This window comes from Heteronotia binoei, chromosome 18 (assembly GCF_032191835.1).
Source record: "Heteronotia binoei isolate CCM8104 ecotype False Entrance Well chromosome 18, APGP_CSIRO_Hbin_v1, whole genome shotgun sequence".
Classification (NCBI taxonomy): Eukaryota; Metazoa; Chordata; class Lepidosauria; order Squamata; family Gekkonidae; genus Heteronotia; species Heteronotia binoei.
Window position 1 is genome coordinate 11,514,818 of NC_083240.1, and position 26,838 is coordinate 11,541,655.

The following is a 26,838-nucleotide window of genomic DNA, read 5'->3' on the forward strand; positions in this document are numbered from 1 at the left end:
TATTCTTCTTGCAAACTGGAGCTCCAACCCTCTGGGCCTTGGTCCTTGCCTGGTGGAATGACCTCCCCTTGGATCTCCCCTTGGAGATCCGGGCCCTGCGGAACCTACTCCAATTCCGCAGAGCCTGTAAAACAGAGCTCTTCCGCCAGGTCTTCAATTATAAGGCAGCAGACATCACGTGTTATTGGCCTCCCTCTCCCATTCTAGTGTTGTAGGACCTGATGGAACCTGGACCGATGGACGGGCCATGCCTGTTGAGGCTGAATCGGTTACTTTCAGCTTCTGTAATTTTAGTTCTTCGTATAGGGTTGCTAATCCCCAGGTGGGGGCAGGGGATCCCCCGGTTTGGAGACCCTCCCCCCGCTTCAGGGTTGTCAGAAAGCGGGGGGAGGGGAGGGAAATGTCTGCTGGGAACTCTGTTATTCCCTATGGAGATTTATTCCCATAGAAAATCATGGAAAATTGATCCGCGGGTATCTGGGGCTCTAGGGGGGCTGTTTTTTGGGGTAGAGGCACCAAATTTTCAGTATAGCATCTAGTGCTTCTCCCCAAAGTACCCCCCAAGTTTCAAAAAGATTGGACCAGGGGGTCCAATTCTATGAGCCCCAAAAGAAGGTGCCCCTATCCTTCATTATTTCCTATTGAAGGAAGGAATTGAAAAGGTGTGCCGTCCCTTTAAATGTGATGGCCAGAACTTCCTTAGAGTTCAATTATGCTTGTCACAGCCTTGATCTTGGCTCCACCCCTAATATCTCCTGGCTCCACCCCCAAAGTCTCCACCCCCAAAGTCCCCAGATATTTCTTGAATTGGACTTGGCAACCCTATCTTCTTACAACTTTAATCTGGTTTTAACTGTTTGACTGTCTGATTGTACAGCATAACCGGTGTTCCCTCTAAGTTGAGTTAGTGTGAGCTAGCTCACAGTGTTTTAGCCTCTGGCTCATGCCATTTTGTCTTAGCTCAGCAGAAATGGCCCCAGAGCGAACTGATTTCTGCAGCAGCTCACAACTTTAATTCCAGGAGCTCACAAAGTTGAATTTTCACTCACAAGACTCCACAGCTTAGAGGGAATATTAGATGTAACCCACCCAGAGCCTGTTCTATGGGAAGGGCGGGATAGAAGAAGAAGAAGAAGAATTGCAAATTTATACCCCGACCTTCTCTCTGAATCAGAGACTCAGAGCGGCTTACAATCTCCTTTATCTCCTTCCCCCACAACGGACACCCTATGAATAGGTGGGGCTGAGAGAGCTCTCACAGCAGCTGCCCTTTCAAGGACAACCTCTGCGAGAGCTCTGGCTGACCCAAGAACATTCCAGCAGCTGCAAGCGGAGGGGTGGGGAATCAAACCCGGTTCTCCCAGATGAGAGTCCGCACACTTCACTTCTACACCAAACTGATTCTCTAAAGTAAATAAATAAATACAATAATCACCAGGATGCCCCACTAGCATCTTCTGCCCAGATTAACAAACCCACTCACAGTCCTGCATTTCAGGTGCCAAACCGTGACAGAACCACAGACATGAACAAAGGCAGTTCTTTCTAACCCCCGCCCCTCACAGCTTGACGGTGCATTTGTTTGGCATTAATCACAACCAGGAACACCAATCCTACTGCACTGGGATCAGGATCCCTGGGCCTTACCGGCAGAAACAGGCGTTTCCCCTCTTTTCGCAGCACACCTGACTCCCTACAGGGCTCCCTTGGTGTGGATAGGGTGCAGATTTGACAACGAGGCATTCCCTGCTATGAAATACACTTCAGCACTTGCAGGACGCTGCTGTTTCGGTACCTTCTTGCCCTATTTTGATTCCTTTCCCTCAGACGGGCTCAGAGAGCGACAAAAGTGTCCATAGTTCCCTCTTCTTTTGATCCTGTGATTTACCCATCCCAGAAGTGTGTGGCTCACTGACATTATGACGACACGCCCTGAAGAATAGGCAGGGGGAACGTAGCCTCCTCGGAGCTGTCTCTAGGATTGGGGGCAAGACCTCTTGGCAGGGTGCCTTAAATAGCAGATGGGACAGGCAGATGCAACTTTTAGCTCCTCTGTCCCCAGATAATCATCTGGAGACCTTTTTTGTAGCAGGAACTCCTTTGCCTATTAGGCCACACCCCTGATGTAGCCAATCCTCCAGGAGCTTACAGGGCCTCCTGTAAGCTCCAGGAGGATTGGCTACACCAAAGGGGTGTGGCCTAATAGGCAAAGGAGTTCCTGCTACAAAAAAAGCTTTGCTGGAGACTATAACCCGGCGGGCAGGATCTTCCTGTTGAGTTCCTGGGCAGCGCAAGAGAGATTTAGCTGCTCTGCTCTTCCCAGTGGATCAGTTCTAGGGCTCTCCAGATCCTGGTATTCTCCAAGTCTGGTCTATTTCCGGTCAGTCCTGTGGCCTTGTGTCCCTGTTTCCATGAAGGACGTCAGTTTCTTAGGCTTCCCGAGAACGATCCAGTTTTGTGTTGCGGCACAGCATCATGCATCGTTTGACTGCTCATCGTGTATTTACAGTTGCCGTCGCAAAATTGGCCCACGTTTTACCTCTTTAAGAGCAGCTTGTACTTTTTTCATTCTTTATGGGGACACTGCGTATCAGTCCAGGGCTTCAGCATTTTTCTGTGGCGTACAGCTTCAGCCCTGAAACAACTTGTTCAAGTTTGCCACCGTCCACATAAACAGCTTCTCCGGCTCCTTGAAGAAACAGCAGATTAGTTCGCGTCTCTGTTAGCATGGCTTTACGTCTTGCTAAATCTAAATAACCTACTTTTAAGCCTCCAAAGCCTGATTCCCCTCTCCCCCTCATTTTTTTCCTGCTCTTTCAAAACGATCAGCCCCCCCTCGCCACATACTTAACCAACGTGCTGTTTCACTGAACAGAGTTTTGTTTTCATATGCATCGAGTACTGAAATTTTACAGCTTTTGTTATTTTATCGAGAAGGTTTGTTACCAGCCTTGTATTTTTTCAATAAAGTGTCAATAACAACAGTTGGCTGTTTGTTTTCAGACTGCAACACAACTGTGAAGAAATTCACTCTGAAAAGTGCTGGAATTCTTCCCATTAGGCCTACGTGATATCACGGGAAAGAAGCAGAGCCAGTCAATCCAAAAGGATGATTGCAGCCACAAAATGTTTTTTGCCAGAGAGCCGAGATTTACATACTCTTTACTTTCATAAATCAGGGGTGGGGGACCTTTTCTCTGCCAAGGGCCATATGGATATTTATAACATCATTCGCAGGCCATAAAAATTATCAACTTAAAAAACAGTGCTCCGCCAAGGGAGAATGATTCAGGCCAGCAAAATTAATGCAAATAATTGTTTTTTTTCTATTTGAAGTCATGTGGGGAGAGCCTAATTTGGCACACATACACACACACACAGCCGGCCCGCCGCCCTAGACAAATGCATAGATCCAGGACTTTTTTGTAGAAAAAGCCCAGCAGGAACTCAGTAGCATATTAGACCACATCCCCTAATATTAGCAAATTAGGTCACACACTTATTAGCATACTAGGCCACACCATCTGGGATAATCACATGCAAACTGAACTGTGACAGTAACTTTTCCAGGCCCTGCAGCAATTCTGGCCGGCCAGCCAGGCCCCAGGGAGGCTGCTGCACAGTACATCTGGGCCCTGTGATCCCTGCCTGGCCCTGGGGAGGCTGCTGCACAGCTCGGCTGGGCCCCATGATCCTCACTGGCCATCCAGGCCCCAGGGAGGCTGCTGCACAGTACATTTAGGCCCTGTGATCCCTGTCTGGCCCTGGGGAGACTGCTGCACAGCGCAGCTGGGCCCCACGATCCTCGCTGGCCAGCCAGACCCCAGAGAGGCTGCCAGACCCCAGAGATGGCTCGGTTCGGCCCAGCAATTCCCGAGGGCCACACCAAATAGGGTTGCCAAATCGAACCCCAGAAATATCTGGGGACTTTGGGGGTGGAGCCAGGAGACACTGGGGTGGAGCTAAAAGGAGGGGCGGAAACGGCGCCGGGGAGCGTGGCAAACCGCCCCGCAGCCTCTTCTCCGCTCGCCATGCTGCTCCTCCGAGATGGGCTCAGGCTGAGCCCATCTCGGAAAAGCAGCCACGGCGAGCGGAGCATAGGCGGCAGCGGCGCGGCGGCCTCCTCTCCGCTCACTGTGCTGCTCCTCCAAGATGGGCTCAGGCTGAGCCCATCTCGGAAAAGCAGCCACGGCGAGCGGAGAAGAGGCCGCCGCTGCCGCCTCGCCCGCTCCGCCTCTGGGGTGGAAGCGGAGGGGGGGCGGAGGCAGGCCGGGGGCGTGGCGAGCCGCAAGTCCGGGTCCTAGAAGGGCCCGGATTCGCGGCTCGCCATGCTCCTGGCCTGCCTCACCCTCCCCTGCGCTGCTGCCGCCTCTTGGCTGCTCCTCCGAGATGGGCTCAGCTTGGGCCCATCTCGGAAGAGCAACTGCGGTGGGCGGGGAGGGGGCGGTAGCGGTGCGGCGGCCTCCGGGCGACTCGCCATGCTCCCCGGCGCCGTTTCCCTCCTCTCCCCCCGCTTCCATTTTTTGGGGGAGCGGGGGAAGAGGGTGGAAATCCTGGGGTCCCCCACCAGGGCGGGAGGTTTGGGACCCCTAACACCAAGTGACCTCAAGGGGTTCCCCATCCCTGTCGTAAATCATGGCTGAATCGTAGAACAAGATTTGTTCATTAGACCTGCTGAAAAAATATTACTCAATTTTATTTTTGGTGTAATATCTATCTTTCGTGGCCCTCCCCACCCATATTCTGTCTCGGACATGAACAGCCTGAGTTTTGTAGAGCTATAAATTCTGAAGTGCAAACAAGAGGATGATGTTGTGATGAATCATAACGTGACTTCCAGGAACGGTAACTTAAATTGACATTTAAGCTGGGGGAAATGTTCTCCCAGGACCTTTATGGACAGCACTCTCTTTATGAACAATGGTATTTCAGTTTTAATTTAATTTTTTAAAATGGGGGCCAATATATAATAAAATAAAATATGTAGCCCATATGCTGGATCCACTCTGCCCCCCGCCCCAAAGACAGTATTACCTGGCTCTCTATCAAATAATAATAATATTTAATTTATATCTGTCCCTTCCCGCTGAAGCAGGCTCAGAGCGGCCGTGAATGTAAATCCAGGTACAGTGAAATGTTGCCCCAGGGTTTCCAGTTGCATGAATGGGTGGGTGGAATCAGAGGTATCCCATCCCTTAATCATCTCTTATTTCCTAAGATGTACGTATTGATAAATGATACTACACCGAAGTATTTTGCTCCCTGAATTATGAGCAACGGCCTCAACTTTGCATGGATCATGGCCCGTAAGACTGGGATGGGCAATGCAATATACTTCAAGATCCAGAGCTTCTATCTAGGAAACAAAGATTCTGAGACTACAGAGGCCTGAATCCAACCCCTGGTGTGAAATGCTGGGATTTCTGGATTTCCCCCAATAACTACATCACGCTGTTCCCTGAGCACCTCCCACAACCTTCAGAAAGGCTTTTCAAAGGCTGCACCGGGCTCTGTAAAGCACAGGTGGATAAGGTCCATTCTACATGTGGAATACCCTGACTTGGATTCAGGCTACCCTGATGTCAGATCTCAGAAACTAAGCAGGGTCAGTGCTGGTTAGTATTTTGATGGGTGACCAGCGGTGAACTACAGGGTCGCTTGTGCAGAGGGAGGCAATGGCGAAACCACCTCTGTTAGTCTCTTCCCTTGAACACCTTCCCGGTTTGCCATAAATCAGCTGTGACTTGGCAGCACTCCTCTCACACACAGAGAAAGAGAGAGAGAGAACACACCTGCCACAGTGTTCTGGATCTTGCCCTGTTTAAATGTTTAATTATTTTGACCATGATTTAAATACAGCAGGAATGGAACTATCGAGGCTACAGCACATTCAGTAATAACCAGACTCTGGGCACATAAGGATTAGATTAAGTGACCCAAATGCCCATCCGCAAAGGATGCCTGTTGTATCCCTGCGTGAGTTGCCGCTCAGGGCTGGCTTCCCATATAGACGGGTAATTCCACTTTTTCTCTCTCTGCATGGGGCACAATTAGGCCTTTGTTCCAAGAACAGCCAAATTACCAGACCTCAAAAGGACACAGCCTGTCGTTTCTAACTCAAGTCAGTGATCTGGTTTTACTTCCTTCAGGCTAGAACAGTGACGCACATGAGAGACGGCACAGGGAAGATGCTACACTCAGAGATGGCGGTTCTTCCTCCTGCATATTCTAAAATGAAACATTTTCAGGCAGTAAAGACTGAAGCGCACCTCAGATTTTAATTCAGGAAAACCCAGGTCTTGGCCAGAGAGGTAGCAAAGAGCAAACATGTTTCATACACAAGGTTGGAAGTTGTGTTTCCCATCCAGTTCTCTAGCACAGGGGTCCCCAATCTCCGGTCCGAGGGCTGGTACTGGTTCATGGCCTGTTAGCAACCGGGCCGTGAGTTGTATAATTTCATTATATATTACAATGTAGGAAGAAGAAAGAAGACGAATTTGGATTTATATCCTGCCCGCCACTCAAAATCTGAGTGGCTCACAATCTCCTTTATCTTCCTCCCCCACAACAGACACCCTGTGAGGTGGGTGGGGCTGAGAGGATTCTCCCAGAAGCTGCCCTTTCAAGGACAACTCCTACAAGAACTATGGCTGACCCAAGGCCATTCCAGCAGCTTCGAGTGGAGGAATGGGGAATCAAACCCGATTTTCCCAGGTAAGAGTCTGCACACTTAACCACCACCCCAAAATAAAAGTGCACAATTGTATCATCCCAAAACCATTCTCCCTCCTCCCCCCCCCCCACTCCATGGAAAAATTGTCTTTCACAAAAACCGGTTCCTGGTGCCAAAAAGGTTGGGGACCACTGTCCTAGCAGTACCACAGCACATACAACAAAGAGGGGACAGACACTGTTTATTATAGAAAAGTGGTATGGGTTGGACCCTTGGTATAATCCAGCAAAGGGGTTTTCATACTTTTATTCACTCACGCCCCCTTCCATGTCCCTGGACTCTCGGGAAGCCAATTAAAAGATCCCTCATTCACAATAACCTTTGGATGGGTGAAACATTACTTCACAACACCAGCTTTTTTTTTTTTGGAGGCGGGGGAAGTGTTTATTGAAAGGAAATGGAAAATAACTGTCATTGGCAATATTTAACAAGTGTTCATACTACTGACAATACGAAATGTTAGGCATTTGCTCTATAAGTTCAGGATTCTGGGAAGCATCCTGTTCGGCATCGGTTGGAGCAAAACAAAAATGGTTTTAACTCACTGCGAAAGTCGACCAGCCAGACCTCTGTTCCTCAAGGCAGACCACAAAGCGCATCAGATCATCCGCAGTTGGAGCATCTCTTCCCCTTCTCTGCCACGTCCCAGCCCAAGCCACGCTTTATGGTGCTGAACAGGGGTAATTTTGTAGAAAAATAGGTGGTGGAGCTCATTAGCATATGCTGCCCCCCACCAGCCAAAAGCAACACGACGCAAGAAAGGAGAGCCCCAGGCAAGCGAGGCCTGCTTCGGCTGGCTAGAGATCCAGCCAGCCCAAGCAGGCCTCACTCGCCTGGGGCTCTCCTTGGCTGCTCCTCCAACAGTCAAAAGGCCAGCAAGCCACCCGCTGTCCAAAATCACATAAGAAGTGGAGAAAGGGTGGTGTGGGCTTCTCCAGGGGTTAATGAGGGCTGCTGGGGGTGTGGCAAAGGCCCTGGTGGCTGGCTGGCTGCCCGCTCTCCTAATCCAGGGATTGTTATGCAGCTGCACCTACTATTCAATGGACAAGGTAGGTGGGGAGGAGGAGGGAGAACCCTCAGAAAGGTTCAGGAGCTGCGCTTCTGTGAGTTCCTGCTGAATTCGAGGCTGAGAATGGTATACCTTCCCAGTCGCATAAGGGAAGATTGTGGCTCACAGACCCCACCGGCAGGAGAAAGGTAACCAAAAAGGCTGAAACAAAGAAAAAGTAAAATATAACTGTGCAGGTGGCATAAATGTACTATGATGCTGATTCTTTTCTATAGCTGGACTCCATTGGGGCACTGCAGACTGGACCTAAGAAGGTAAATATTGTAGGTTTTTATCAGTAGGCTAAATATTTTCTTTCTAAATTAGGAGATTTTTTAATTTGCAGTTGTTTATTCACAGTCAGAGGTGTCGAACTCATTTGTTGTGAGGGCTGGATTTGACATAAGTGAGACCTTGTCGGGCCGGGCAATGGGTGTATTTAAGATTAGATAGCAGAGAGATAAACTTTATAAACGTAAGCTTTTTAAGAGGGGTGGAGAGAGACAAACACAATTAAAGCTTTTTTTAAAAAAACCCAAAACCCTTAAAACATGCTTAAAACATTAGTACTTGTTGGTCTTAAAAATGCTTCCTTTGTATTTCTCCCATGGGATCCAGGGAACTGGGCAAAGGAAGCTCTGGCTCTTTCCTGCCTTCCCCAAGGGACCAGGAGGAGGAGGAGCCTCAGCCAATAGAAGGAAGAGAGGAGTGGCTCAGTAGCTCTGCTGCGCGATTGTGATAGCCTGGCAAAGCAAGCTCTTCCTCCCCAAGGGAGAAGCCTCAGCCAATGGTGAAAATAGAGACTTTGCTCTGTAGCTCCTGTGTAATTGAGCAAGCCTTGCAAACCAAGCTGTGATGCAAAAGGAAGCAAGAGAGAGGGAAAAGGAAGCAGATGATTGATCAGGGGCCTGATAGGAACTCTCCAGGGGCCTGATTCGGCCCCAGGGCCAGATGTTTCGACACTCCTGATTTACATCTTACATGTGTATTTTAGATCCCTGAGCAAATCAAATATTTTAGATCTTGAATGAGTTGTCTGTACTGTATCTTAAGAATATTTGACCCTGCTTACTCCACAGGTGAACTTCTCAGTGTGAGGTGGCTCTCCCAGGTCCATTTATTTAAAAATATTTAAATTATATTTCTTAACAGAATTGCTTTTGGTATTGGGTTTTGTATATGGCGACGTTAAGTATCTTTTAACCTGTATTTATATGAGTTGACATTTGTATTTATATTGAGATGAGGTATGTGCTTAACCATAGGATTGGGGTTTTTAAAAACAATATTTTAGCACTCACGATCAGTGCTCCCTTTAAACTGAGTTAGCGTGAGCTAGCTCACAGATTTTTAGTCTCCGGCTCACACATTTTTATCTTAGCTCAGGAAGGATGGCCCTAGAGCACACTAGTTTATGCAGGAGCTCACAACTTTAATGCCAGCAGCTCAGAAAGTAGAATTTTTGCTCACAAGACTGCAGCTCAGAGGAAACATTGCTCATGATTATACTGTTAAATTATATATTATATTTGTACATTTGCACTATGTGCACAGTTATGTTTTGTGTTCTTTTCCTCTGTTTCAAGCTTTCTGGTCCCCTTTCTCATGCAGGGTTGTGTTTTTCTCCCCCCTTTTTTTGGTTGTAGCCCCAAGCGGGAGGTCTGCAAGACAGGTGGGGCAGCCTCAGTAGCTCAAGAAGCCACCTTCCAAACGAAGTTCATTCCACGATGAGGCAGTAGTAACCTCAAGTGATCCCACTCTGTTTCAGGACACCTGAGTCACCTTTGGGGAAGCTTTGCTATAGGACGGATCGGGGCCCACACCCTTTTAAAGCCTGTGGAATTGCTGCTGGTCTTTTCGCTTTTTTCTTTCCGCTCCCCTCACACAGCGTGCAGAGGAAAGCGGGGGAGGAGGGGGCGGGAGTCAAGAGGTTTCTGTATCTCTGAGAGAGGGGCACATAAGAAAGGGGTGAGGAAACAGAGCTGCTGTGACTGCCCAGGCGAAGGCGTGTGTGGGAGGGGTTAACTTGTGGGACTCAAGGCAGCTTACAGTGCCAAGAGTCCACTGGTGCCAAACTGGGTGGCCCCTCTCCCCCTTCCCCAACAAATCCTGCTGCAGGCCCCACCAAACATGAAATCCTGACTACGGCCCTGGGTGCCAAGCCCAAAATGGCTGCCTTTGGGGGCAGAGCCAAATGGAATGCCTCCCTCCTCACACTTTATAGGAAGAAGGAAATCCTTGAAGGGGGAATGTAGCCACACATTGACTAAGGAAAGCCCAGATGTTTATCAGCTGTCCTCATCCTCCAGTGGAAAACCCTAGAATTTGAATGAGGGCAGCCAATAACAAGCCCCGCCTTACAATGGCCTTGCCCACTTTCTGAAAGTCTTGGTGGTTGCCAAGAGAAGTACTGGTGGGCCCCACAGTGCCCATGGATACATTGTTAGGGAACCCTGGCACAGATACCCTTCGTGCCAGATCCACAGGATCAGAACAGACCCAGATGAAGTGCTTTAAAGCAAAGGTGGAGCTCAGGGAGAAGTGGAACAAAAGCCACTGCAGCTGCAGTTAAAACAAGCCTGTAGAAGAGAAAAGCTATTCTGATATTGGTCCTTCTCAAGGACCATTCTGCTTTCAGGTCAAAACAAAAATGGAGCGAAAGTTCAGTTAGCAGGGAAGTTCAGCACCATCAATGGTTCTGCATTAAAGTGACTTCATCTGGCAAATGAAGTAATAAAGGAAGTCTCATAGGGAAGGCAATATATAAAATCTTTATTTAGGAAAGAAATCCAAATTTTCTTTCACACGTCCTGAAAAACTCTTATTAATTACAATTTTTTTTAAAAAATGTGAATTCTTGTCACTCTTCTGGGCCCCCCCCCACCTGAATCTTCTAAATCTTTATTTCACTTCTCTTTGCCCTTCCGCTTTGCCTACTCACCCTTCTGTTCACATCAACATACTTCATACAAGCAATTTTTTAAAAAATCAAACACTTTTACCCTGTTCCTTTTCTTAATTATTGCATTTAAAGGGGAGGGGGAAAGAAGTCTTTCTCATCAAACAAAGCTCCATTTCTACAGCTCAGGAAATAAGACTGCTCTTCCAAACAAGAAAATACTCGGCTGTTTAGGAAACCCGTAAGTGACTTAAAAAACACGCATACACAAACAGTGACAGCACATAATCAGACCATAAAATTCAAGTGAAAACAGAGATTTGAACAGCTAATTGAACATCCTCCCAGGGGGTGGGGACTCACCACATCTGGCCTTGTACAGACCAATTTGCAACTAAAAAAAGAGAGAGAGAGACAACTCAAAACCATCATTCTCGCTCACAAGATAATTTACAAGCTTTTTAGTGCAGTTAATGCTACCGTTGAGTTGCTCTTTGTAACAAAGAAAATTCAAAACTGACAAAGACAACACCAAAGGGGGGGGGGGGAACAATCATGAGAAACTTTCGTGGAACAGTTTGAACAGGGAAAAGAAGGTGAAACTACGTTGCCCTGTTACCTCTTCCTTCAGAGAGGCAAAACATTGAGGGAACCTTTGTCTTCCTGTAGCACGTGCAGTCCATCTTCTCCTCTCCCTTTTCTTCCCCATCAAATCGATCTGTGCCCTGGACCTCATGGCCAGCTGACAACGTCCAGTTCCTCTGAAGATCTCCACAGTAGTCAACTAGGTCCTACTCTTCGGATTGGGGGGCAGGCAGTGTTGGGGGTGAAAGCATGACAAACATAAATGTAAACTTTTGACGGCCTGGCCTACGCAGGCGGCAGCAGGGGGGAGTCGAGTCCTGGGGCCGTACAGGACAGCGCTACTTCATAAGGCAGGGAGATAAAAAGTTTTGGAAATGGGGGGAGGGGGAGAGAACGCTCCCCCTCAGCTATGGAGGGGCCACATGCAGAGGGGACATGGACTTGAACCTCTTTTGCTGATAGAACCAGCTCCGAATTTGGAGAGGACGAAGCCTGCCTTCTGACAGTCAGCCTCACTGATAGCCCAACAGGCTAGAAAGAATGTAAGAGCAACACTCGGCTCCCTTGTGTACCTTTTCCCACCATAAAATGGGAGATTTCCCCAGAGGCCTTGGCATCTCCGGGGAGACCCCTCCCCCAGCTTCCTAGTGGAGAACTCAAATCTCAGTGGCACCATCCTTCCAAAGTAGGAAAGTCTGCTCCACCATCTCTGCATTCCTCCAGTTCCTTTCCCCCTTTACATGTAGCCCCCAGCCAGAGTGGCGACAGATCACGGCTGCGGAGGGAAACCTATTTGCAAAACATACTTTTTGCATCCTTACCCATTTTGTTTGTCTTCATCAAAGTCATGTACAGGTTCAAAAACAGGTACACGACAGGTTCAAAAACAGGTACACGACAGAAGCGTTAAAAAAAAAAAAAGGTACAAAGACAACCTTTAAAAAAAAAAAGCCCCAAAAGGTGTGCTGAAGGCACCAGAGCAAACATGCTCGGAATGTCTCCTGCTTTTCTTGTCGGATGCTCACGTGCCGATGGGCTACGCCGTTGCCTCGAAGGCCATCATTCTAGCAAAGCAGACAGCGCATCGGCTTAACTTTTAGCTGGAGAGGCAAGAGCCATTTTGTGGGGTCTCACCCCAAGCAAGCAGCGTACAAGGTCGCCACAGTTTAGAAGGTGGCAGAAACCCAAGCAGGCCTGTACTGCTAACAGAGACTTGTAAACTGAGTGCAGTCTCCCACCAGCTGGGGCATGGAACATGCACTTTGGAGACTGCTTCTCATGTTGTGTTTTAATGACGCGGAAAGCACACTCTCTCCACACTCTCACACAGAAGCTGTGGAACCGCCCTATACACACAAAGCGCCAAGATGAGACCTGCAGGCTTGCTTATGCAATACCTGAGGTCACAGGCCATGGCTCTCAAGGCTGGTTCTAGGATAACCGTGGAGCAGTGAAGGTAGAAAGGCAAACTGTCTCTCTACCAGGAAGTCCACGTTCCCGGCAGTTCTGGATGGAGCCCATGGGGCAGGGCTCTCGCCTGAAGAGCCAGACAGGGACTGGAGCTTCCGAGAACCTACCACATCTATTTCCTCCTCCTCTTGATCCTGGTGGTGCCTCTAAACTGCTTCCAAAATCTGGAGGGCACATCTTCAGAGAAGCAAAAACTGCTGCAGCCAGAACAGCAAAAATTTGCAGTTATGTGCACTGAGGATTTTTTTTTTAAAAAAAGGTTTAATCCTAGCATTTCTCAGACACCTTTTTCCACCCTACAAATTGAGTTAATTCCATAACAGTTTCCTGCGTTTTGCACAATCCATCGGGAACACTTTCCATCTTGCAAGTCCTGTGGAAACAAGAGGGACTCGTGCAAGAGCGCATAAATCCTCTTGCGCATATCTCCCTGGGATTCACACAGGAGACATTTCCCGTGCTCACTTTTTGAGTTGCTGCCTGCATGTCTAGACTTCCCAAAAGGATCCTTGTGTCTTTATAATGTAATGGGAGAAGCGCCTGAGAATTCACAATCTTTTAATAGTGCCACGATATATCCAGAGCAGAACCTGCAAGGTTCACCTCAATAGTTCCCTCCATGAAGCCAAAAAAAGTTCACGAAACTGCTTGTTGCAGTCATCGCTGAGGAGGTGTAACAAAATTAATATGAACTACAGGCAGCACCGACAACAGGGAGGAATTACAGCAATGACAACAGAAGAGAATTACAGTGACCACAAATCAAACAAACCAAAAACCCTTGTTTCTAAGCAGCGGTCAAAACACATTTCTTAAGTTAAAGAAGAAGGAACACCACCGTAAAGCAGGCAACATATCGTTATCTAGCCTCCTCATTTTGCTATAGGTTTGCTCTCTTGAAAGTGCACAGAATAACAGGTTTGACAAGCCAAAAGAAATGCTTTCTTTTTAGTGCCATCTCGTTCTCATCATACATCTTCCCGACCTGCAAAACTGTGACCGATGGAGAAATCCGTGGATTTGCAAGAACCATCCCAAGTAACGTTCTTTTGTTTTTCATGAGGTTCCCGCCAAGGTCCTTGCTTAGAAAACAAGTTATTCAGAACACAAGTCGCACAATTACAAACAGACAAAGAACTCGACCTGCCTGGCTAGAAACGCCTCTCTCTGCCTTCTAAATTTTGCTGCACGCCCTCTCAACAGACAGGAAAATATGATATATCTGGTCATCAGCAGAACAGACTGATATGAGGTACATCGCTGTCTTATAAAATATATATTATATTGGTCTACTCCCAAGTAGCTATGGGCTTAGAAATACACTTTGTACAGCAAGGAGGGCAGCCTCTCGAGGGCTTCCCTGTGAGTTTCCGCTAGTGCCAAGGCTTAGAACTCCTCTTCTTCATCAATGGCAAAGTTGTTTTGCTTCTTCCGAACGTTCCAGTGCAAACATTCTGCTAGGCTTTCGAACCAGTCACTCACAGGGTCTTGGAAACAGATCGAAGGGAGGGGGTAGCAAGAGGTAGTGATGCTGATGCTGCAAGAAACAGAAGGTGGTCCATTAGCGAGGCTCCAATGGAGAAGAGCTGATGCTTGGCCAGGGGGAGGGGGGAAACCTTTTCAAGCCTGTGAGCATCTTTGGAATTGTGAAAGGATGTGGTGAGTCATGGGCCGTGGTGGCCAAGCACCAAATGGCTGCCCTAGGAAGTAAGACGGTGGAGGGAGGGACGGTGGCTCAGTGGCAGAGCATCTGCTTGGCAAGCAGAAGGTCCCAGGTTCAATCCCCGGCATCTCCAACTAAAAAGGGTCCAGGCAAAGAGGCGTGAAAAACCTCAGCTTGAGACCCTGGAGAGCTACTGCCAGTCTGAGGAGACAATACCGACTTTGATGGACTGAGGGTCTGATTCAGTAGAGGGCAGCTTCATATGCAGGAGGAATGGTGGCTCAGTGGTAGAGCATCTGCTTGGGAAGCAGAAGGTCCCAGGTTCAATCCCCGGCATCTCCAACTAAAAGAGTCCAGGCAAATAGGCGTGAAAAACCTCAGCTTGAGACCCTGGAGAGCAGGGGAGGGACAGTGGCTCAGTGGTAGAGCATCTGCTTGGTAAGCAGAAGGTCCCAGGTTCAATCCCCAGCATCTCCAACTAAAAGGGTCCAGGCGAATAGGTGTGAAAAACCTCAGCTCGAGACCCTGGAGAGCTACTGCCAGTCTGAGGAGACAATACCGACTTTGATGGACTGAGGGTCTGATTCAGTAGAGGGCAGCTTCATACGTAGGAGGAATGGTGGCTCAGTGGTAGAGCATCTGCTTGGCAAGCAGAAGGCCCCAGGTTCAATCCCCGGCATCTCCAACTAAAAAGGGTCCAGGCAAATAGGCATGAAAAACCTCAGCTGGAGACCCTGGAGAGCTGCTGCATTTGTTTCTGAAGCCACTAAGGTCTACTATGTCGAGATGTGACATAACAACAGCAGAGCAAGACAGAGCATTAGGAACTGGCTGTAGCAGATGTCTGCTGAAGAAAGCAGGAGTACATCACGGAAGAAAGCTGGGTGTTTTTCAGAACCCAAAAGCGGTGCAGTCTTACCTGTCGCCGTGGCAAATTTCCTGCCTCTTCCGCCCGTCGAATGACACCCATGCCGTGTTCCTGGCATCAGGAGATAGCATGATCTAAGGCAAGATAAAAATGCATGACGTGATCTCAAAACTTTCAGCCTGCAAAAGGCAGGTCCTTAGACCAGCGATTAGAACTATTCAAGGAGTTTCTGTTTTGACAGAAATTGTTATTGGTGTAAAGGGATGCGACAACATACAACTATACTGCAGTCAGAAGTACGCAAATTAAAACATACCCGTAAACTTATGCTCCTAATGGAGACTGAAAATGTCTGGCTCATACTTTGGGATATTTTTAATATCATTTCTTCATATCCCAGTGCCTCCTTTTTAAATAATACTTTTTTTATTTGTATCCCGCCCTCCCCGCCAGGGCAGGCTCAGAGCGGCTCACAACATAAGAATACAATACACAACAACAGTTATACTTATAAAATCATCATTAAAACAATTTACAAGTTATATTAAAATTAACATTATGGTGCTATAAACGTTAAATCTTCAGTAAGGTTCAGTAGCTAAAAACATATCCAGCGGCACTTTCTTGGCTTGGCATTAGTTGAAGGCTATTTTGAAGAGGTAAGGTCTTACAGGCCCTGCGGAATTGATCTAAACCATGATAAAAAGAGGGCCAGATAAATGCAGTTTGGCTAGTGTGGACTGTTCTGAATCAAAATGATTTAAATCAGTACTTGAAGGAGAAAAGGCCATTTTAAACCAGTGATTTAAATCAAACCTATTAAAAGTTACTGTTTAGATGCTTCCTTAATAAAAGTGCACGCTGGGTGACTTTTCCAAAATGCCTGAAAGGTGGTTAAGTGACTGCTGGTGTGTGGCTGTCATATCCAAGAGTTCAAAAATTTTGGAAAAAGACTATCGGATCTTAACTGTATGTTAACTTTTCAGCCCCCAAGAAGTTGGAAGGTTTTTCTTTTAAGATCTCATTTCAGAATCTGCATGCAGGGTTTTAAAACTTATTCCTGCAGCCAAAATGAGAGCCGAAATCTTATAGTAAACTTGAACACTGATAATCAGATGAAAAAAAAATTAGCAAATAGCCAAAGCGTCTGAGTTTAAGTGAAATCATCATCTGAAAGACTGAATGTAGTTAAAACCACCTTTTTGACGTCTTTGGGCAGCTTAAAAAAAAAACACCTGAAAAATCCAATTAAAATTTTTAAAATTTTTGAATTTTTAAATTAATTTTGTTTTTTGCAGAAACGAACAGCTGTTTTTTGCTTTGCTATGTGTTCTACTATCACCTTGTGTCTTAAGGGTCAGATAATAAGGTAAGCAAAGTTTTGTTCCCCTCCCAGCCCTTTCCAATTCCTTAGTCAGGCAAAAAGCACACGAAGAAGACAATGATACTGGATTTATACTGTACTCTGAATCTCAGAGCAGTCACAGTCTCCTTTACCTTCCCCTACACACACAACAGACACCCTGTGAGGTAGGTGGGGCTGAGAGAGCTCTTACAGCAGCTGCCCTTTCAAGGACAACTCCTAGGAAAGCTATGGCTGACCCAAGGCCATTCCAGCGGTGGAAAGTGGAGGAGTGGGGAATCAAACCCCGTTCTCCCAGATAAGAGTCTGCGCACTTAACCACTACACCAAACAAGGCAAGAGTCTCTGAATTACGAGTCAGCAACTGGAAGTTTTTGGGACATATGCCTGGCCTCGGGGTTTGGAGTGCTTCTCTGCAGCTGCTGCCACCCTAGACTGCAAAAGCAGCTTACAGAAAGAGACAGCAGAGCTTGCCAGTTCAGGTGGTTCTCCCAAGAGAACTGGCTGGGCAACCAGAATTGCTGCTTTTCAGACAGAACTGTGAATTACTCCAACGGAACATGATCTTTCTGTGAGCTTTAAACACGTTCGGGCACAATACGCAGGACCCCTTGTTTAATTACGTAACACCCAGCTTAGGTTCGTATGGTTGCATTTTGTATTCGAAGGGAAGAAAGTTAAAAGAACAAACCTTCAGTTCAACTCCAGCTGGCACCACAATGGGCCGGAAGGAGAGCGAATGTGGGCAGATGGGGGTGATCATGATTGCTGGAACGTTCGGGTGGATCATCGAGGCTCCCGCCGCAGCTGCGTATGCCGTGCTGCCCGTTGGGGTGGAGACGATAACTCCTGATGCAGAGGAACGAACGAAGAAAGAGCCGTTTGCATTTGCAGCTTCTCTGATTCTTTGGGATCAAAGTGGATAAAGCCGTTCCCTTTCCTATAGATCTGGTGATGCCCCCAAGTCAACGCAGCCCACCAACTGCATCACAGGCTTATTTATTCAAAGCACTGATACGACTGCATGAAGCTGCCTTATACTGAACCAGATACTTGCTCCAATCAATGTCAGTTCTGTCTACTCAGATTGGCGGCAGCTTTCCAGGGTCTCAGGCGGAGGTCTTTCACATCACCTATTGCCTGGTTCTTTTAACTGGAGAAGCCAGGGGTTGAACCTGGGACCTTCTGCATGCAAAGTACTCTACCACTGAGCCACTGCCCCTCTCTGCCCCCCTATTTTTCCTTTGCTGTCGCCAGGACCTTCAAAACTGGCATCAACGTGTGCTGTCAAATCCCTGGAAAGCCACAATTCCCAGCTGGTGGGTTCAATTTGGTTTAGTGGGTTGCAGGCCTGCCTGATAAATAACCCCTGTGAGGCAGGGTTATTGTTACGCCCATTATACAGATGTGTGCATTGAGGGCCAGTCTTTCAGTGGTGTCAAGGCAGAGAGAGGGAAACTTGTCCAAGGCCACTTGGGTGGATCTGCTACTCAGAAAATACAAAGGCTCAGGGGTTATTGAAGTACTACTGTGTTGAAAGATGGTAGTTTGTCTCCTGAGCTCATTTGTTGGCATCGCCAGTCAAAGCTTATCAGGCAGCTGTTGTTGGGAAAGATTCTCTCTGCCCTGGATCCCAGAGCACCTCTGTTCCATACATTCTATTAGCGCCCCACCCCAAAATAATTTTCCTTTGTAAAAGCAAGCCACCGATTCCCAGTTCCATTCCAAACCCTGATAGCAGCTCTGCGTCTTCGGAGAGCAGAGGCAGACTCACCGTCTCCTTGCACTGTGGTGATAAGATGCCCATCTAGGAAGACATCCACGTTGGAAAGATATGATGAGGGGCCTCGATCTACTACAACTTCATTCAGGACCTGTCAACGGCAAATATGTTCCAGATGATAATTTCACAATGGGAGTGAAATATTTTGACACAGTTGTCTCGAATTCGAGAGCTTTCAGCATATCAGAATTTTTTTTTTAAAAAAAAATCTTGCTTTTTAACTATCGGCACTCAAGATGGCTTGCAAAGAAGCTGAAACACGTTTTAAATGAATACTAAATTCTCTTTTCATTTTTTACATGCACTCCACAGACTTCTGTAAACACACAAATCAGAAAAAGACACCACAGGAAGAGACATTATCAGTATGAAACCGTTCCAAAAGAATAATCAAAACCATAGCTCAAAGAGAATATAATCTGATAAGCAGAATTTTATGTATTTTGAATTCATCCCACTCTTTGTTCCAAAGGGATGCTGTTCAGGGCACCCCCCCCCTTCCATTTCAACCCCACAACAACCCGGTGAAGTAGGGTTGGCTAAGAAAGAGGTACAGGCCAAAGGTCACCCAGTAAGTTCAGCAGCTGAGGGGAGAATCTGGAAGCCAGGGAGGTGAGGGGGGGAGGGCTGAAGTGTTAGATTACTGAGTTCACATCCCCACTCATTCTTTAGTCGAACTCATTTGTTATGAGGGCTGACATAAATGAGTCCTTGTTGGGCCGAGCCATGTCAGGCTGTGCCATGTGTGTACCTATTTAAGATTTGGTAGCAGAGATACAAATTTTATAAAGAAAACAGACAAACACAAATATATATTTTTTAAAAAACTTAAAACATGCTTAAAACTTTAGCACTCATTGGTCTTAAAGGTGTTTTCTTGGTATTTCTCCCATGGGACCCAGGAAACTAGGCAAAGGAAGCTCTGGCTCTTTCCTTCCTTCCCCAGGAGGTCAGATTAGATTAGATTAGATTAGATAATTTTATTTATATCCCGCCCTCCCCGCCGGGGCAGGCTCAGGGCGGCTAACAGTAACAGTAACATTCCATTGTATAAAAACAAGGTTACATTCAACATTAAAATTCTAATAGATTTAAAATTAATTACAGTTATAAAAGTGCTAATGCTATTGCTATTTGTTCTTTATTATGATGGCGGTATCATTAGTACTTAATTTTCTACATCATCGAAAGCCAGTCGGAAGAGGAAAGTCTTGCAGGCCCTGCGGAATTGTTCAAGATCCCGCAGGGCCCGCATTTCCTCTGGAAGTTGGTTCCATAAGCTCGGGGCCACAGAGGAAAAGGCCCGATTGCGGGTGCATTGCAACTTCACCTCTCTTGGTCCGGGGATAGTCAGCAAGTTTTTTCCAGCTGACCTCAGTGCTCTCTGGGGTTCATATAGGGAGAGACGGTCCCTGAGGTAGACAGGTCCTCGACCATATAGGGCTTTAAAGGTAATGACCAGCACTTTGTAACGAACCCGGTATATAACTGGCAGCCAGTGCAGCTCGCGCAGCCCAGGCTGTATGTGCTCCCATTTAGGGAGCCCCAACAGTAGCCTGGCCGCTGCGTTCTGCACCAGCTGCAGCTTCCGGGTTCGGTACAGAGGCAGCCCCATGTAGAGGGCATTACAGTAATCCAGTCTCGAGGTGACCGTTGCGTGAAGTACCGTTGCCAGATCTTGGCGCTCTAGGAAGGGAGCCAACTGCCTTGCCCGCCTCAGGTGGAAGAAGGCTGACTTGGCAGTGGCTGCAATCTGGGCCTCCATTGATAATGAAGGCTCCAGTAAAACTCCCAGACTCCTAACCCGGTGCGCCGCTTTCAGCGGCGCCCCGTCGAAGACCGGAAGAGGTGTTTCCCCTTCCCGGGCGCCCCGACCCAGACAAAGGACTTCTGTCTTCGCTGGGTTCAATTTCAGCCCGCTCCTCCTCAACCACATTGCCATATCCTGCAGGGCCCGGTCTAGATTCTCAGGGACGCAGTCAGGCCGGCCGTCCATTAGCAGATAGAGTTGGGTGTCATCTGCATATTGATGGCACCCAAGTCCGTATCTCCTGGCAATCTGGGCAAGAGGGCGCATGTAGATATTGAATAATATTGGTGAGAGAACTGCCCCCTGAGGCACTCCACAGTCCAGTGTGCGCCTCCGGGACCGCTCGCCACCAATTGCCACCCTTTGTCCCCGATCCTCGAGGAAGGAGGAGAGCCATTGTAAGGCAGACCCCCTCACCCCTATATCGGCGAGGCGGCGGGTCAGTAGCCGATGGTCGACCGTGTCGAACGCGGCCGACAGGTCTAACAACATCAGCACCGCCACACCGCCCCGATCCAGATGCCGTTGGAGATCGTCTACCAGGGCGACCAGTACTGTCTCCGTCCCATAGCCCGGGCGAAAGCCGGACTGGCAAGGGTCTAGGATGGAAGCGGGAGGGGGAGGAGGGGGAGGAGCCTCAGCCAATAGAAGGAAGAGAGGCTTGGCTCTGCTGTGCAATTGAGAGAGCCTGGCAAAGCAAGCTATTCCTCCCTAAGGGAGGAGTCTCACCCAATGGAAAAAATAGAGGTTTTGCTCTGTAGCTCTTGTGCAATTGAGCAAGCCTTGTAAAGCAAGCTGTTATGCAGAAGGAAACAAGAGAGATAGGGAGAAGGAAGCCGATGACAGCCAGTTGCTCGGGGGCCTGATGAAATCTACCTGATTGGAGATATGTATGTTTGACACCCCTGCTTTAGTCTCACTGAATATCTTTGGGCCAGTTCCTTTCTCTCTCTCCCTCCTTCTCACTAAGCTGATTCCCAAGGTCGCTGCAAGGATAAAAATGCATGCTATTTTGAATTCTTGAGAGGAAGGACAGAATAAAAATGTGAGAGATATCAGTTATGCAGACCAATGAATCAACCCTAGGTCTTCCCGCCCCAGTCCCGCATTCCAACCATACCACTTCCCAGTTTTGAAATGCAGACCTTTCTGTTCCTTTCCCCTAACCCACATGCATATTAGCTTTAGGTTTCGTTATTACAAGAGGAAGCAAACCCTTAGCCCTCCTTTTCCAAGCCACTAACCTGATATTGCATGACTTGCTTGAACATTTCCTTCTCTAGGCTTGGAGATATTACTCCGTTTTCCTCGATCCCGTTCTGGATCATCGTCTTCTTCTCTCGGTGTTCCTTGACAACTTTCACTTTAAGCCTGCTTCGGAGAACAAGTGCTGCATTGCCTAAAAACAGGGACGGGATATAGTGAAATGGCATCTTTTTTAAAAGTAAAAGCTACCTGAGAATTACCTGCCCTGACTCGGATGGCCTGATCTGGCAAGGAGAATGCACTGAATTTCGCTTTCAAAGCTCAGGATATACAGTATTGGAAGTGGAATTCGCATGGCAGAAGTGTTCCTCTAGCTGCGTTAGCATGAGCTAGCTCACAAGTTTTTAGCCTCCGGCTCACACATTTTTGTCTTAGCTCAGGAAGGATGGCCCCAGAGCAAACTAATCTATGCAGTAGCCAAACTGCTCGCTCAAAAAGTAGAATTTTGCTCACAAGACCCCACAGCTTAGAGGGAGTATTGGTGGCAGCAGCCTTTGTTGCTTTAAATCAAGGGCAAACATTAAGTTATGTCTTCACACAATTGACCAAAGCACTTACCTTCTATGACCTGAGTGACTTGAGACTCAAAGTTCTCAAAATTGAATGGGGTAAGAAATCCAAGCGACCCCAGGTGGAAAGCCATAACCGGAGGCACACTGCCCTGTCCAGAAGAAGATGACAACAGTAGTCAGAAATGGGAGGATGCCACACAAGCTGCACATCAGCAAAAGCCCTCTCTCTGCCAGAAACCCTAGAAAGTGGCTACCAGCCAATTCTGAGCCAAACAGCCTGACTCCATATACAGTGCAATTTCATATGATCATTCCCTCCTCTAGAGAGGAGGCAGGTGGCTACTGGAAGTAGGGTGTTTCTTCATGGTGGCAACTGGATTGTGTAACACCCTCTCCCCTCCTCACACACCATGACACCTACACTGTTACTTTTTAGTTGTTATTTAAAAGTTTTTCATGTTCCCCATCTGATCTGATCAGGGGCGCTATGATTTACTTTCACTAGATTTTTATTAGTTGCCAGAACTGCTTGTTTTTTATTGTTCTACTTTTATCGAGAGGGATTGTTTTAAAATATCTATTGTTGAGCTGCCTTGGAGGCTGAACCTTGGCAGAAAGAGTGGCTACAGTGGAGAGTATTCTGAGGATAGCAGATAGCGAACTATTGTCTTTATTCTGCTCTGCGGTTTGCACGCTGCCAGTGCTGTGATAACTGTATCGTTTTATTATGTCTGTAAGTTTCAGACAGTTTTTTGTAGCAAGGGGAAGCACAGGCCCTTTCAGAACAGAAAGTAGGATGTGTCTGTAGATAGATAGCAGTGAATTATCAGGCGGTACTGGGCCAGGAAAGGTAAGAGTGACTTGTCTCAACTCACTGGGAAGAGCGAAGAAGCGTAGAGTAAGGTCCCGTCGCCTCCCAGACAAATGATGAAATCTATCTGATTGGAGATATCATCATAATCTAGGATAAGAAAGTTTTAAAATAAATTAAGTTCCGTTTACTGATGGAAATGCAATACTGTAAATGGTGGGGAAAACCCTTTTCAGATATCAGTGAGCTTTCAGTCAAACCCTGCTATTGAGCCAAGCTGACATTATGGCATCCCTCCTATTTATGGAATAAACAGAGAGCTAAGCTAGAACATACAAACGGCCCATCTAATCCAGTATCCTGTTTCCCGCATTGAAATTCCAGATGCTCCCAGAAACCCAAGAAGCGGCACACAGAGGCCAAAAGTCTCCCAGCACAGGGATTTGGAAACCTCCTTCCTCCGAACATGGATGTTCCCTTTCAGCCTTCTAGCTAACAGACACCGATGGACCTCTCTTCCATGAATTTGTCCAATCCCTTTTAAAAGCCATCTCTAAGGGCCAAGCTGCATCTTATGTCTACAATGTGACTGCACAGAAGACCTACAGGGTAGTTTGAACCTAGACTGCCGCATATTCCTGTGGCTCGTAAGAAGGGGTTCCATAAGCAACTTATATATTGCATGATGAAAAAAATTCCTTTTTTTTTTTTGGCCTGTCCCAAATCTATTCCCCATCAACCTCCCTGTGTGCCCCCTAAGCTCTAGCACAGGGGTATCAAACATGCAGCCCAGGGGCCAAATCAGGCCCCTGGAGGGCTCCTATCAGGCCCACGAGCAACTGGCTGTCGTCTGCTTTCTTCTCCCTCTCTCTTGCTTCCTTCTGCATCTACTCAATCGCACGGGAGCTACAGAACAAAACCTATATTTTCTCCATTGGCTGAGGCTCTTCCCTTGGGGAGGAAGAGGGGGAGGAATAGCTTGCTTTGCCAGGCTCTCTCAATTGCACAGCAGAGCTACTGAGCCAACCCTCTCTTCTTTCTATGAGCAGAGGTTCCTCCCCTCCTGGTCCCCTGGGGAAGGAAGGAAAGAGCCAAAGCTTCCTTCGCCCAGCTCACTGGATCCCATGGAAAAGATACAAAGAAAGCACCGTTAAGACCAACAAGAGCTAATGTTTTAATCATATTTTATATTAAGCTTTTTAAAAAAATCTTTTAACTGTGTTTATCTGTGTTTATATTTCCACCACCTGGCATTGCATTCTATGACATACATGGCCTAACAAGGTCTCATTTATGCCAGATTTGGCCCTCAAAACAAATTAGTTTGACATGCCTGCTCTAGAATTATAGGATAGGGAGTGCTTCCCTTAAGCAACTGGCTGTGACCAACACTTCCAAGCATGGAGAGAACCCTTTCCCTTCACCCCTGAGCAACTGCAGCCAGTCCCTCTATATCAGGAATTAAGGAGGAAGGTGCTGTTCCAACACACATGGGGCTCCCGGCAAGGCAGTTAGTCCCAAGCAATGTGATCGCTACCTTCGCTGAAAGTGCAAAACTTTTTCTTCACTGGTCCAAAACTGTCGTCGTTTGTGATGGCTGGGTCCTCCAGCACCTTCTTCTCGACGTAAACGATCATGTTGTTCACCTAAGCAGGAGAAGCAGACGGAGCGAACGAGATAAAACACTCTAATGAATGAGAAATGGCCTAGATACTTAAAAGTGAGGATGTCTCGCTGACAGGGATGCATCCTCCCCAAACACTCCAACTTTACTTGCCCTATCTTCTCCCCCACTTCCCCAAATTTCAATGACGATATCGTATGTATATCGCTCAGTGTTCCTCTAGTAATGAAAAATAAGCAATAGAACTAGGGGAGGAGGAAAACAGAGCCATCCGCAGGGCCTGTAAAACAACCCTCTTCCGGTTAGCCTACACCTAGCTTGAGAATTTTAATGCAACCTGCCAGATCTCTGTATATATTGGAATATTTATTAATTTTTATGGTTTTATCTGTTTTAAAGTTATTCCCTTACATGTTTAAATATTGTTTAATTTATGTTGGATCTAATGCTGGAAGCTGCCCTGAGCCACTTGTGGGAAGGGCGGGATATAAATTCTAAATAAATAAATAAAAATAATAAATAAATCCTATGCTTAAGTGTCTGTAAATTATCTGTAGCCATCCCTGGCCAGCATCTCCTCTATTCTCACTTTGCTTACCTGCCTCCCCCATCCTGCAGGAATGGCCAAAGACCGCTGCTTGATGTATTAATATATGCTGCTGTGCTGATTTAAAAACAGGTTTAACTGGAAAGGACCATGGCTCAGTGGTAGAGCATCTGCTTGGCTGGCTGATCTGGCCTTCGTCATCCCACTGAAACCAACTGGTAGACCTGGGCTCCATCCTTGCATTGAAATCAATCAGTGAACCTGCCCTCCATCTTCCCACTGTAGGCAACTGGTAGACCTGGGCTCCATACCCACATTGAAACCAATTGGTAGACCTGGCCTCTATACTCTTCTTGGAATCAGTTGATAGACCAGGCCTCCTCACTATATCCAAAGGATAGACCTGGAAAGTCCCCAGTTCAATCCCCTAACATTTCCATTTAAAAGAATCAGGCAGCTGAGCCAGTTCGGTGTTGTGGTTAAGTGCGCAGACTCTTATCTGGGAGAGCCGGGTTTGATCCTCCACTTGCACCTGCTGGAATGGCCTTGGGTCAGCCATAACTTTTGTGGGAGTTGTGCTTGAAAGGGCAGCTGCTGTAAAAGCTCTCTTAGCCCCAACTACCTCACAGGGTGTCTGTTGTTTAAGGGGGGAAAGGTAAAGGAGATTGTGACCGTTTTGAGACTTAGAGATTCAGAGTATAGAGTGGGATATAAACCCAATATCTTCTTCAGCTGGGGATTTGAAAGATCCTCTGCCTGAGATTCTGGAGAGGCAGCTTCATGTGTTAATTTCTAAAGACTTAGGGGGAAGTGGCAAAAGATCTTGCGCTCACTAGCAGACTTTTGACAAGGCATCTATCTCCAAAAAGCACAAAAAAGAGAAAAGTGCCAGAAAAGATGAGTGTATTTCCCCACAGGACATAGGTGGAGGTTCTGGGTGTGATTTGACAGGGCAGGTTTGCTGAAACTAAGCAGAACTATGTCTGGCCAGTGGCTGGAGGGTGGCCTGGCTGGGAGCTGTCTGCATTCTGCCATTGAGGGGGGCGGGAAGGGAAGATGTACCTATGAAACATAGATAAAGCAAATCCCACCAGGAGAACATCCTAGGGAACACAGCAGCTGCCTTGTTCTCCCAGGGCACTGAAACATGGGTACAGCCACAAAGGCAAAACCAGTCCGACTAGTCCCATGTGCTTTATCATGGAGCAATAAACTCTTGGGGCTTTACCAGAAATGACAGAGACAGTACACGTGAAAACTCTGCAGTGTTTATGGGGTGTTTTTTAAAAAAAAAAAACTACCGTATTTGCCGGCGTATAAGACGACTGGGTGTATAAGACGACCCCCCAACATTTCCACTCAAAATATAGAGTTTGTTATATACTCGCCGCATAAGACTACCCCCTCTTCTGCACACCACTGTACAGCCACAGCGCGACCGCAGCGCCTCCGGCCCGCCCCTGCATCTCCCTGTGACCAGAACTAGTGCGCAAGTGCACATGTGCGAGCTCTGTGTAGACAAGGGGCGGGCCGGAGCGCCGCTGCTTCCCGAGTAGAACGGGCCGGTCACGCCGAAAAGGCCGGCACCCCTGTCTCGCTGCTGATGCTCGCCGCAGCCACGCTGATGACCCGCCGCGGCCGCGCTGGATACCGCGCGATACTGGACGGTATGTAGAATGAGGTGGGCGGGCATCGGGAGGCCACTATGGGCACCGGGCGAGCATCGGAAGGCACTATGGGCAGCTATGTCTATCCCAACTGAAGTGCACCCGGCGTATAAGACGACCCCCCCCCACTTGGAGGCATGTTTTTCAGGGCAAAAAAGTAGTCTTATACGCCAGCAAATAGGGTAATTA

General features: G+C 47.5%; 1 protein-coding gene across 2 annotated transcripts in view; it reads right to left on the reverse strand.

Moving 5' to 3' along the window:
* Positions 1-10,531: 10,531 nt before the first annotated feature.
* Positions 10,532-26,838, reverse strand: part of NADK (NAD kinase) — a 53,127-nt gene continuing 36,820 nt past the window's right edge. For both annotated transcript variants that reach the window (XM_060259103.1, XM_060259104.1), the window contains 8 exons: positions 24,349-24,457; positions 22,876-22,961; positions 22,047-22,149; positions 21,467-21,621; positions 18,404-18,503; positions 17,321-17,478; positions 15,318-15,400; positions 10,532-14,272 (listed from right to left, as the gene is read on the reverse strand). In XM_060259103.1, coding sequence (XP_060115086.1) covers positions 14,122-14,272; positions 15,318-15,400; positions 17,321-17,478; positions 18,404-18,503; positions 21,467-21,621; positions 22,047-22,149; positions 22,876-22,961; positions 24,349-24,457 — 945 coding nt within the window. In that variant the 3' untranslated portion in view covers positions 10,532-14,121. The remainder of the gene's footprint in view (positions 14,273-15,317; positions 15,401-17,320; positions 17,479-18,403; positions 18,504-21,466; positions 21,622-22,046; positions 22,150-22,875; positions 22,962-24,348; positions 24,458-26,838) is intronic.